Source organism: Macaca mulatta, chromosome 12 (assembly GCF_049350105.2).
Source record: "Macaca mulatta isolate MMU2019108-1 chromosome 12, T2T-MMU8v2.0, whole genome shotgun sequence".
NCBI classification, from domain to species: Eukaryota; Metazoa; Chordata; class Mammalia; order Primates; family Cercopithecidae; genus Macaca; species Macaca mulatta.
The window spans coordinates 28,523,375-28,537,537 of NC_133417.1; the positions used below are offsets into that span (position 1 = coordinate 28,523,375).

The 14,163-nt window shown below is 36.9% G+C and overlaps 1 protein-coding gene across 1 annotated transcript in view; it reads left to right on the forward strand.

Moving 5' to 3' along the window:
* Positions 1-1,803: 1,803 nt before the first annotated feature.
* The window catches only part of THSD7B (thrombospondin type 1 domain containing 7B), a 788,242-nt gene continuing 775,882 nt past the window's right edge, over positions 1,804-14,163 (forward strand). The window contains exon 1 of the mRNA XM_077956542.1: positions 1,804-2,093. Coding sequence (XP_077812668.1) covers positions 1,955-2,093 — 139 coding nt within the window. The 5' untranslated portion in view covers positions 1,804-1,954. The remainder of the gene's footprint in view (positions 2,094-14,163) is intronic.

Consider the following 14,163-nt stretch of genomic DNA (forward strand, 5'->3'; position numbering starts at 1 on the left):
GGGCAGGGTGGTATAATTTAATCCTATGCATATGAGGACCATAGACTGCAATAGCTGTTTCTTTGGCCACTAGGAAGCTCATAGTCAGCTTTGCCACCCACCTATAGTAATTGTGTGGCTATATATTTAGGGGCAATAACTTCTACCCTTCAGATCCTTTTTACTGTTCATTCCTTTTACCCTCCTGTACCTATATCTTTTTATTTTTCATAATACATGTATTATGGCAAGTTATTTTAGATCTCCTTCACTCCAGTACCATTTTCTTACTATGTTTTGGAAAACTGTACCTGGATGTCTGGTAGCCTCATCAGACTTAATCTATTCTATTCTAAAGTAAAGCACGTTCTCAAATATGCCCCCTTCCTGTTTCCTGTTTTTGTTAAAGGGATCCCATTGGTTCAGGCTTTTAAGTTTGCCCTTCTATCCCTTTTCATATCTTCCTCTTATATAGCACATCCAGTTGTTAACCAGATCCTTTAAATCCAGAAGCAATTTGTATGACTTCTCAAGTCTCTCCTGATCCTTGATCTTTTCGTTTACCAATACCTGCCTGGACTACTGTTTCACTGATTTTCTAACTGCCCTCAATTTCTCTACCATCGTCTACTAGTAATCCGTTATGCACACTGATCCTAGTTATTTAAAAATAATTTACTCTTCTATGATTCTTGCTACCGTTTACAGCATGAAGCCCAAATACCTCATATGCCACTCACAACTCTTTACAATTTGGCTCCCAACCTATGTTTTAAATCTCAGCTTAGTCCATTCCTCCCTCTTCTTTGTGTCCTTCACAGCAGCCAGCAGCCTAATCACCAGTCCCCAAACACAAAACGCATTTCAACGCCTTGTTGTTTTCTCTGCCTGAGATGCCCGTCCTGACTCCTTCAAGTCCTTATGTTTCCCTAGACTCTTCTCAAGTATTATCTTGTGTGAGGCTCTCCTCTCTTTTTCGCATAGTACAGAGGAACTAATTGCCTTGTCCTCAATCTTTCCATCCCACTTTCTTAATACTACTGTTAGCGCATCCCTTGCCCTGCTTTGGACTTGTTGTGTATGTGTATCCCTTTCTCCGAATCATGAGCTCCTCATGGAATTTGTCTGAGCAGAAGGGAGGGAATAAACAACATATCTGCCAACCTGCTTTTAAGAATAAAATGACACAGGGACTGTAGAGTCCATAGAATTGATGATGCCTTCAATGGGTGAGGACTGAAAACCTGGCTAATTAACTGCTGACCTTCAAATGTTAATATTGTAAAGACTATCTTCATGGCAATAGAAAATTTGTAATACCATCATAATAAACGTTCTAGCAGTCAAAGTAAGTTTTTATCATTTCTGTACGGAAGAAACTTACCTGATTTTTCTGTACAGAAGAAACTTACCTGATTTTATTTCAGAGAAATAAAAGGTGTACATTTAACATTTAACATAGCTTATATTTACTACTTTCTTTTAATAATATGCACTGTTAAAGCTTATTTTCTTACCAAAAGTATAAATATGAATTAACCACCTCAGGCTTTTGTTTCTTTTCTTTTTAGAGTTTCTAAGGGAATAAAGTAACTACTTTGGATCCTGTAGAGAATCCATGATAATATTATCACGTTACATTGATCTTTTTTTTAACCAAAAGAATAAAATAAAAAGCAATTGGGGAAATAAGCAGTTTTATCATCCAGTGGTAGATTTCATACATGAATACACTTCACTACAAAAAATAATACAAAACATGGTAAAAACAGAATATGGATTTGCTTTTTGTAGCTTTTCCCACAGGGTTATTATATGTACTATCTTCATGGTAATGAAAAATTTGTAATACCATCATAATAAAGGTTCTAGCAGTCAAAATGAGTTTTTATCATTTCTTTACAGAAGAAACTTACCTGATTTTTCTTTTTCTCTTTTAGGAATAGGCAAGTCAAGAGGCTGAAAAATCTGAAGCATGTTTCCAAAGAGCAACCTGACAGTCACTTGCTGGGTATGGAGCTGCATGAGGAATCTCTTTCTATTGCTTTCTCTCTTGCTGTCCCATGCAGCTCATTTGGAAGGCAAAAAGGATAACCAGTTCATCTGGAAACCAGGTAGGAATGTCCTGGCTGTTCCTTTGTCCTGTTTCCATCAACAAGAAATATATTCTTTCCACCCTTCTTCTTCTTTCTAAAGTAGTGAGAAATATCCAGAGAGGAAAAATAGACTCTTTTTTAAAATTCTGCAGCTTATGTTTGATTTTCACTCCTGCATAATTGTCTTCTCCATCCATGATGCTTGTTATCCTTCTGAATTTTCATGTTGTTGTCAATTAAAGTTATGATTTCCATAGTTACATCTACTCCTTTGTCAAATATTTCACCAGTATGGAGCATATTTGTAGCAAAAATGACGTCTGAATTTAGCTGATGTTCTCAGCTAAGAATGCTTGGCCCAGTTCTGCATGTCTCTTTCAGGGTTTAAACTAGTTAGCTATCTATTATTAAATACTTTCCAGCGTAGATCTTCTATGTCTAGGTTTGAGAGCATGAAAAATTATCCTAACAACTTTGCTCATTAGTTGTGACTGTAAAGTCATCTTAATGTATTTTGAGATTCTTAGCTATCTCATGCATGATCCTTTATGTATATGAATAATTTTAGTTGAAGTTTGGAGGCTGGAATATAACTTATGTTCATCTCTAAATATTTCCTTAATTTGGCTGTGAAAAAGATCTGTTAAATTTAATTTCAAAGCCTAATAATTTATTAACTTAAATTATGAACCCTAAACATCTTAGCTCTTCGTATTACTGGTGCTTTTTCTTGCTCTGGATTTTAATTTTCTTTAAGTTTCACAATCAGATCATTTAAAATATTTATTGCTTTCTCAAGACTCTATTCTGTCAAATACAGATAACTTATATACTTAATATCTTGGAACTGGAAAATGTGATGTTTTAAAAGATCTATGGTCCTCAAAGAGTTTTCATTTTGACCTCATCATCTGTAAATTAAATAGACTTCAAATGTATTGTGTCACCATGGAAATATGTATAAAAGTGATATTTGTAATATTTAAATAATTTTGCAAAAATGGAAGTGAATTATGCTTTAAAGTCAATGAAGTTAAAAAAAAAAAACACCATTAGAGATACAGTCTGTATGAAATGTAATTGCATTAAAGCCCCTATAAATTAATTTAATTGTGGGCTCCAATACTTCCTTACTGATTTGCATTTTTTTTCCTCACAGTAGTTTTAGGAAGCTTTAGAAATAGTCCCGAAAGTCAGTATTTCCTTTCTGGGCATGGGGTTATTTTGTTTTAATCACAAAAGACAAACATTTGATCAAATCAAAATATGCACATTTTTATGACGACTGTCAAAAGTTTTTAAAAAAAATATGATTAAAATGGAAAGTGGCAAATCTGAAACACGAATGAGATGTGTTAAGAAAATGGGGTTATTTTGAAGCAAGTTTTAAAATAAGGATGCTTTTCTAAAAGTAGGTCATTGGAACAAGATGGTAAAAACAAACTCTACAGTGGATGGATTTTTTTGGTAACTGTCAAACTTAAGTTTCAGAAGTGAGGATCCTTTTCATCATACATAACACATTGTTTAAAATGAACATATGAGTCACTACTGTCACTTCTTCTGGTATTCATTACTTCTTTCCCTTCTTACAGTGCCATCAAAAAGGTAGCAATATAATTTTTTCCTATTTGGTTTTGCTTTCAAAGCAAATTACTTGTATATGACTGACATATTAAAAGTGAAAGAAATCTAAAAGGTGCAAAATTAAGAACAAAACCTCAAATGTATCCCTTTCTAATCTCTTTTGTATCCTTCAGAAAATTTCCTTGTATATGTAAGTACACATTTATGCATATTTAAGTGTATGAATCACACATAAGATACACATATAATTATACTTATAGTTATTAATTAGGTTCTGTTAAGAAAGAAACAGCACATGCAAAGTTGGCAGTTGAGAAGAGTTTCATAGAAGGACATTTACAAAAGTAGGCAAGTGTGAGCAGTGTGTAAGGACAGCAACAAGGGATTGTGCAGTGACCCTGAACTCTATCAGTTGGGAGCCTCTACAACTTCTGGGTCTGTAGGGGCCACGAGAAAGAGTGGTTCCCGGAATCTGGAGAGGAATGTTTATAGAGCAGGTGTTTGACAAATGCTGTGGGTTTTAAAGGGATACAACCAACCTGCAGCAAATAGGAAGGAGGCCGGGGGAATGAAGGGCCCCACCTCACTTTCCTCCAGCTTTCAGATCTGCCAGGCCTCCTATTGGATGAATTCAACCAAAAACCATAAGGCAGGGGAGCCCATGGTTGTATCCATTCGGGTAAACCTCTTTAGCAGGAAGCAGGATGGAGAATGGTGCACCTGAAAATATTTAATTCATCCATATATGCATATATGTATACACACACATTTCATATAAGTGGAATCATACTCTGCACTGCTTTTTGCAGCTATCTTTGATCATACAATGATATATTGATGAATATTACATATTACTGCACATAGGCCAACCTCATCTTTTAATGATTGCATAGTATTCTTTAGCATTTTTATTTAATAAATTTATCTAGTTTTCCTGCTGCTTTATCTTCTCTTCCTCTATTGCTTAGCATTTCGGTGGCTTCTAGTTTTTTGCTATTATAAATAATGCTGACATGAATGCAGTATTATTTTAAAGGTAAGCAATAATAAATTGATTTGAGGAGTTATATCCCTGGAAAAATTCTAGTTTATAACCTTCAAAGACAACATCAACATCTTAGAATCTGTTACCTATTTACGGATGTGTTTAGTATATTTCATTTTGATTTTTAACACTGTATTGCAGCTGAAATTAGCTGTATTTTTAGGGTATGTTATCAAATCCAAGAACTCAGGTCCAATGTAATTTGGAATTTGAACAGATTTCCATGGAGACCCAGATAACTATACTTTATTTTAGAAACCTAGAAACCATTCTCTGGGTTTTGATTGCCATGTCAACCACTTTACTCTTTTGCTGGTGTCTATTGCTCCCCACTCCCACACTCCAAATCAGTAGGTCAGATGTTAGTCAACCTCATCCAAATTACAGGCATTTCTAAGTGAGTCCTGGCTTTGGAGAAACAATGGGTTGATGAATAATAAGTGATGCTTTATGTTTTTTAGGATTTCCATACTGAGGGAGAGTCTGGTGAGCTGTAGGCTGCAAGGTCATTGATCTGGCAAGGCTGTTGAATGCCTGTCATTATTGTGATGAGATCCTATAATCTATATTAGTGTCAGGCACTCTGTTAGCTGTGTCAAGAAAGAAGGATCACGTCAGCAACAGTATCAGATAAGGGACAATGTTGCTGGCTGTTTTAAGTTTCAATATAAAACTGTTCATGCCTGCCTGCTTTGTATAGATGAGCAGATTATGGTCTCTGATCCCACAGTACAATCGTGCTCTTTTAAAAAAATTCCTCAGTTTTGGTTCTAAGAGGTTCACTTATTTCTAGTAATACTTGTTGAGTCCTTACTGTGTGTCAGACGTTGTTACAAGTACATGAGATAAATTGATTGAGAATAAAATAGACAAATCCCCGGTCCTCATAAAGAGGGTAATAAATATGATCAGTAGTTAAATAGAATATGTTAGATGAGGGCGAGTGCTAAGAAGGAAAGATGAGGCCAGGAGGAGGGATATGCAGTGGGAGCGAGGAGACTAAAAGCTTAAGGAGGTTGTCCATGAGCCTGAGGAAGTGAATCTGAGTAAAGACCTGAGGGAAGTGAGGGAGCCAGCCATGGATATATCAAGGTGAAGAAGAATATTCCAGATGGTGGGAACAAGAAGGACAAAGGACCTGAGGCAGGAGTGTGGGGAGCATGCTTGAGGACATGTGGGGAGGGAGGCCAGCGTGCAGGAGCAGAGTGAACATGGGGAGGGTGATGGGAGCTCAGGTCAGATGGGTAACGGGGTCCACATGGGGTATGTCCTCATAGGTCAGAATAAGATTTTGTTTTTTACTCTATGTGAGATAGAAAGACATGGGAGGGTTTTGAGAGGGTGATGACATAAGCTGACTTTCTTATTGACGTTCTTTTCAATAAGATTTGAAGAGGATCCTTGTGCGTGGCTGACTGAGAAGAGCAGGGCAAGGAGACGAGGTAGGAGGCTACTGCGGAATTAAAGGGAAGAGCCATGGTGATAGCTTGAACCAAGGCCATGGCAGTGGAGGTGCGGACAAGGAGTTGAATCTTGGCTATATTATATTTAAGGCCACAATTATCAACCAAAGACGATTTTGCCCTGCTGGAGACATTTGGCAATGCCTGGAGACATTTCTGATTATCACAACTGGAGGTGCTACTGACATGTGTTGACTAGAACCAGGGATGCTGATAAACATTCTGAAATGTACAGAGCAGTCTCCTACAACAAAGAATTATCAGGTTTCAAAATCTCAACAGTGCCCAGGTTGAGAAACCCTGATTTAAGATAAAGCCATCAGGATTTATTGATGTGGGATGGGTGATACTGACTTTGACCTGAGCAACTGGAAAAGTGGAGTTGCTGTCATTTAATATGGACTAAGAAGGAGCTGGTATACAGGGAATAGTAAACACTCAGTATTGGGCATGCTAAACTTTTGATTCTGTTAGAAATTCATGTGGAGGTGTTCACTAGGAAGTTATGGGGTCTGAATTCAGGAGAGAGGTTTCTGCTGGAGATATGAATTTGAGAGCTACTACCAAAGAGGTAGGATTTAAATATGTAGTCCTAGAAATGAAGGGATGGGCTTGAAATTTGTAATCTGGCATAGGTAGAGGATAAAATTCGAATGTATGGACTGACATGACATTAAAGCAAATTGTTGTGGCAAAATACACACAATATAAACTTTACCATTTTAACCACTTCAAAGTATACAATTCAGTGATATTAGTACATCACAGTGTGGTGGAATCATCACCTCTATCTAATTTCACAACATTTTCATCACCCCGAATTATATTTTGCAAGTGACCTTATACAAAGTCTGGAAAACAAATTATGTTTTGAATAATAAGTTCTGAAATAGAAGAAAACTCCATATTTGTTGTGTGTGTGTGACAGGCTTTTAAAATAGCCTTCAGTCATCCTAAGAGATTACTCTTGATATAGTTTGGAAGTTTGTTCCATCTAAGTCTTACATTACAATGTAATCCCCAATGATGGAGGTGGGGCCAGGTGGCAGGTGTTTGGATCATAGTAGGGATCCCTCAAGAATGGCTTGGTGTCATCCTGGCAGTAGTGAGTGAGTTCTTGCTCTGTTAGTTCATGAGAGATCTGGTTGTTTAAAAGAGCATGGCTCCTACCCCCCATCTTGCTCCGTCTCACCGTGTGACACACTGGCTCTCCCTTTACCTTCCTCCCTGATTGTAAGCTTCCTGAGGTCTCACCAGAAGCAGATCCTAGCATTGTGCTTCCTGTACAATCTGTAGAACGATAAGCCAAATTAAACATTTTCTTTATAAATTACCTAGTCTCTAGTACTCCTTTAGAGAAATGAAAACAGACTAATACAGGTATAATACTAACACTAATATAGACTAATACTAATACAGGTAAACCAATGTTCAAATCCTGGTTGTCTAAGGGAAAAAAGTTGTTTAACCTCTCTGAGTCATATTTGTCCTTCTGAAAATGGATATTGATAATAAACACTTCACAGGACTCTTTGAGAATTAAGTAAGACACGATTTGAAATACCTAATATATAGCAGCTATTCAATAACTGTTAGCTACTATTTCTATCATTATTATATAATAATTTCAGGTTTAAAATATTTAATTGTGCTTTTATGTTATACAGTTTCTGTATACTTCTATTTCTTAGACATACAAAAAAGAGGGGATTATTTGACAGGTATGTGCACTTTATTAATTAATGGTCAAAATTGTTTCACTTTTTTAGTTCTAAAACTTTCTTTATATATGCCAAATTCTAGGAAAGTTTTAATTTCAGTAGCTCATGCTCAATGAATAAAATCTGTGAAGATAATGACCTATTTCTAAGAACTAAGTGTATAAATTGGAATTAATATTTTGGGAAAAAAGAGACTATGAAAATTACATTGCTTAAGGAATAAAGTATCTTACATATATTAATATTTAATTATAGCTTAAATAGTAGTGTTTTCAGTATTGAATGTACTTTAAGGAAAAAATTGCATTATGTTTATTACCTATTTATATATTGAAGGTTAGGAATTTTAGAGAAAATAAAATGTTCTTAGGAGAGAGCTATTTTTTAAAATATGTGCTAGAAGTTCATGAAATTTATTTTCTGGAAATTTTACTTATGTTGACATCATTTTAATTACTTTCATGGATATTGGTTTATCTAAGAGGCATGAGTGTTAAATCAGCAGTATCCAAAAGTGTAGACATATGGCCTGGGGTTCACCACTAAACATTCTAATTTTTTTGTAGACTACAATCCCTAATTTTCCAATGTTTCCAGTAGATCAGAAAAACATCCATCTTACCCAAATTGCATAAAGTAAATTACTCTGCTATATTTTTTCTAAGTAGTATTAAAATGTAGGCTCCCGGAGGACAGGGCGTTTTGCTGATTTTATTCAACAATATACTCCAGGTATCAAGAATATAAATAACTTATATAATAAGAATATAATATAGAAAATAACCCTAGCACATTAAGCCAAATAAGGGGCACTGTTTTTTGGGGTGTGTGTGTGTGTGCTTGTGTGTGTGTGCTTGTGTGTGTGTGCCTGTATTTAGGGGAGTTGAGAAGAGATGAAAGTATGACCCATGTTATTCTAGAGCTTGTAGTATATATTGAGGAGAGGATATAAAACGTCTGTAAATTAAAGTCAAACTTATAAATATAAATCAGTAAATGTGAAAATATATTTCCACGTCACTTTATTCCAGTACCATTTCTGATCGTCTCTGGAAAAGACGTTGAACTCAATCTTTAAAAAACAGGCTCACATAGTTAAAGATGTAAATATTATTCTAAATCTTATAATGAGATATAGTTATATCTTACCTTCCAGTTCAATTCCATAAAGAGACAGTTTCAACTCTTTTTGCTGTTTATTCTGATATTCACCTTTATATTTCTAGGTAATATGCTCATGAGTGATATTTCTTAGTTGATAGGTATTCGATAGTTCCTATTGACTCTCTCTTATGTTAGTTAAGCATTTATCTCTCCTAGATCTACTCCTCTCCTCCTTAGTACAGTTATTCAAAATAGTTATATCAAAATACTTAAATCAACAAACAGTGCTCATACTCTTTTTTTTTTTTTTTTTTTTTTGAGACGGAGTCTCGCTCTGTCGCCCAGACTGGAGTGCAGTGGCGCGATCTCGGCTCACTGCAAGCTCCGCCTCCCGGGTTCCCGCCATTCTCCTGCCTCAGCCTCCCGAGTAGCTGGGACCACAGGCGCCCACAACCGCGCCCGGCTAATTTTTTTTTGTATTTTTAGTAGAGACGGGGTTTCACCGGGGTCTCGATCTCCTGACCTTGTGATCCGCCCGCCTCGGCCTCCCAAAGTGCTGGGATTACAGGCGTGAGCCACCGCGCCCGGCTTACAGTGCTCATACTCTATGTAGTGTCCCCTGCTGAGCCAAGCAGTGTGCTGTGCACCCGCATCCTTTCTTGTCCAGCTTTTTCTTTTACATAGAAATGAAAAATTTCCTCCTTTTTTGTTTTGCTTGGTTTTCTTTGAAGCTACTGCTGCTTTTCCCCAAAGCTCCATTTGCTGTGTCACATGCCCATCATTAATTTGTTCAAAGATTCAAGCGCAGTTCTAAGTGCTCGATTACATGTTTTCTTTGGGAGATTTTCCCACAGTCCTGTCTCCCTGCACAGCCTGCACAGTCATCATCTGTGGAACATCCTTTTGCTCTCACTCATCTTGAATCCCTTGTTTCCTGTTCTGTTTCTCTTCTTTGCCTTTATTGCTGTGTTTTCCAGACGCATCCTCTAGTACTGCTGAAGTAGGGTGTACTGGAAGTAATTTTTCAAATCCTTTGATGTCTGAAAGGGTCTTTATGCTTGTCATATACTTGATTGATAGCTTGGGTGTGACATTCAAGGTTAAAAAGCATTTTTTTTCCTTCAGAATTTTGAGAGTCTTGCCTTATTGTATTATAGTACCCACTGCCATTACTGAGAAGTTTGATGCCATTCTGATCTTGCCTTTTTGCACCTTGGTACCTGTTTTCTTGTTATTCTTTCTCTGGAATCTTTTTTATCCATAAAGTTCTGAAATTTCATGATTATATGCTTTGAGGTAAGCCTTTTTTCCTTATTATGCTAGATGTTTGTAGGATATTTCCATTGGTGTACTCATTACTCATTCATGTCCCTGTCATCTTCTTCTCCTTCTTCAAAACGGAGTCTTTCTCCGTCACCCAGGCTGGAGTGCAATAGTGTGGTCTCAGCTCACTGCAGCCTCCACCTCCTGGGTTCAAGCAATTCTTCTGCCTCAGCCTCCTGAGTAGCTGGGACTACAGGTGCCCACCAACATGCCCGGCTAAGTTTTTGTATTTTTAGTAGAGACAGGGTTTCATCATGTTGGCCAGGCTGGTCTCGAACTCCTGACCTCAGGTGATCCACTCACCTCGGCCTCCCAAAGTGTTGGGATTATAGGTGTGAGCTACCATGACTGGCCATATTCTATACTTCTGAGACTTTTTTTTATGCAATTTCTTCTCTGTTGTATCAGTTCCTTCTGAAACTCTTTAGACAAAGGTTTGACCTCTCTGACTGATCTTCAATTTTTAGATAGTTTCCTTATTTGTCTTTTGTTTGTAGATTTATTTTAATTTCTAAAGTTTTTTCTACTTCATCTTTTAACTATTATTTTGAACATTTTTTTATTTCTACAATCCCGTCTTTAATTTGTAAGGTCTTTTGCTTGTTCTATGATTTTTTTTAATTGCATCTTGTTTCATAGATGTAGTGGCTTTTCATTCAGAGGATATTAAGGGTAGTTTAATCTTTTTCCTTTCATTCTCTGCACCATTTATGCTTCCTCTGAGTCATTTTTTCCTGTTTCCTTCATTTATGTGTTTGACCGTGGCCTCTGACATAGTGAGCTTTCTTCTAATGTCTATTTATTATTGGCTATCTCTTTAGTGTTTCACAGTATTAAAAGCAAGACAGTAAAACAGATTCAACATTCTGTGTATATGACTCAGCTGTTGGGCTTCATTGTCAAAATAGTTTTGTGTGGAGAGCTGGCTTTTTAGTTGGAGCATGGGTCCCTCAAAAAATCTGTATTTATCAATACCCAAAGGTTTTTCTCTGGAGCTGTATTCTTGAAGGTGGAGGCTACGCAGCTATAACAAAGCTCCAAAATACAGTGGCTTAAAAAAATAGAAGCTCAGATCTCTTATGTGAAATCATGTAGTTAGTGGTCCAGACTGGAGGCTCTGCTCCATGTGTCCATTCAGCCAGGCACTTTTCCTTCATATTCGGGAAAGACATCATTCTCTACCCATTCAAGCTGGGTCACAGGCATTTCCATGTTCTAGCTGATGAAAAGAGGGAAGAGCTGAAGTCCAGAACAACAGATTTCAAACAAGTGACACAGCAGTTCCGTCCATGTTCCAATTCTCTATTGCTGTCTGATAGCTCACCCCAAAATAGTGATTTAAAACAATAACAGTCACCAATTTTGTTCACACATCAGTGGGTCATTAGGCCCTGCTAAGTGTTCTCACCTGGGCTCGTTCTCATGCGCCACTGTGATCAGGTGGTTCAGGGGCTGGGGTCAGCTGGAGGGCTTCATCACTCACATAGCTGGCACCTGGACTTAACTAGCTGGGGTTGGAACAGCTGAAATTCTTCAGGTATCCCTTTCTCTCTGTGTGGTCTTGCCATATGGAAGCTTCAGGGCAGCCAGGATCCTTACACAGGTGACTGAAGACTCTTAGAGTAAGCTTCCACAGACAAACAGGGAGGAGTTGCTTGGCTTCTTCTTAACTAGCCTGAGGGCCATACCTGGTCACTTTTTCTGCATTCTGTTGGTTACAATTAAGTCTCCAAAGAGAGAGCTTCCAGATCATCCCTTGATGGGAGGAGTGGCAAATAATTTACAGATGTGTTTTAAAACCACCATGACCCATCACTTCTGTTCACAAATTTCACTGGTGAGAAGATAGTTACCTGGCCTCTCCTAGCCACAAGGGAAGGTAAGGCTGTAAATGGGCTGTTATGTAAGAAGGGAAAATGGATTTAGTCATGATAAATGCATAATTTTTAGTACAGGAGCTATTCAGCATCTCCTCAAATAGGAACATTTTTTCTACTGCCTACGCTGTATTACTGAGAAAAGGGCAAGAGAGTGGGTCTTGGTGCAGGTGGCTCAACATCCAGTCCCCAGTATTTCACTTATATCCTCTGTTTTGAATGATATACCTCAAATTGCCTTCCATGTTGGCTACTCTTCTCAAGAATGTCCTCTTGAGAAGTTGAATTTTGCTGTCTGTTTCCCTGCAGAGATTAAGGAAGAGACAGAGGAGCTCATTAGTTCCCTTTATGGATTTTTAAGTATTCTTCATTTCAAGCCACAAGCCTTGCCCCTTCTTAGAGTGCCTAGGTCCCAAGCCTTCCCAGAGTTTTGCAAGTATAAATTGCCTTTTTGTTGTTGGTTCATACTCTTCTGTAGGCCCCTAATATTCAGCTTCTTTTACATTGCAAAGCTGCTCAGAGCTCCTACATTTATCTGCCTCTTCATGTTGCAGAATTCGTTGCTATATCTTCTCGACCTTTCTCTCTTTTTGACCTTTACTGAGTTATATCTTTTAATGCTTTTACTGTCATTTCAGTGGAGTATTAGCAGGGAGTGAAAATTATACCCATGTCATGTCTCCCACATTAACGGGAAGTCTTCTCATTTACTTTTTACCACTTCTACCACAGTCTGTTTGTTCTGGAATATAATAGCATGTTGAACTGGGTTAATTTGACAGTAATTGACCCAGGTATTCTCTTTGCACATGTGCTAGAAAATCTGTCTATAATAAAATTAACTGGCCACCAAAGTTTTTTCAGATTAAAACTTTAAAAAACCTAATTCAAATGTTAATTGGTTTTAGATGATCGGAGATTGAATTGAAATACTGGATTGACAATTGATATGGGAAATATTCTGCCTGGTGGTGAAATTATTGGTGGAGAAATTTCTTTTTGACACCTAGATATATCTCCCTGCACCTTCTTCTGCCATGGCAGAGTTCTGATATTTTACTTAAGTTTGAATTATTATTAACTGGGAAATACAGGTCACCGTATAAATACAAACAAAGGTCAGAGTTCAAAACAAGTCAGACATATCAGAGTGGAATTGAATCATAAACTAAAGACTGAACAACAGTGCTTTGGAGTCATAAAGGAACCTTAAAAGCTTACCTTGTAAACACCTTTATGGTCATGACCTTAGATGCTATAAACCACAGTCAATTTTTATTGGAATCAAAGTTTTTTAAAAGGCCACCTTCTTTTGTGTACTTTATGGATTTACCCTATTTGTGCAGTTATTTTGATATTTCACCAGAGTTCTCAACACTATAGCCATAGATGACATATATGCTAAAGACATTAGTGCCACAGATGTTATCTGAGACTCAGAGAAATAACTCAAAAGGTGTACATTTAACGTCACTTATTACCTTATTCTAATATGTACTATTAAAGCTTATTTTCTTAGCAAAAGTAGAAATACAAATTAACCATCTCAGGTTTTTGTTTCTTTTTAGAGTTACTATGGGAATCAAGTAACTATTACAGATCATGTGGAGAATCCATGATATTATTACCCTCTTACATTGATCATCTTCTCCCAAAAGTGTAAAATAAAAAGCTATTGTGGAAATAAGTAGTTCTATCATCCAGTGGTGGATTTCATTCATGAATACACTTCACTACAAAAAGAATAAAATGTGGATTTGCCCTTTGTAGCTTTTCCCTCAGGGTTAATAATTTTCTAATTGAATGCAGCTGCTCAAAGATTTCTATTGCTAAATATATGTACTATGTTGAAAAAGAGTGCTGCACTTTTAATCTTTTTAGAAAACTGTTTTCAGCTTAATTACTTGGCTTTATTTGTACAACTTTATACCATTTTCAAATACTGATGACTGTACATGATAAAGGAGC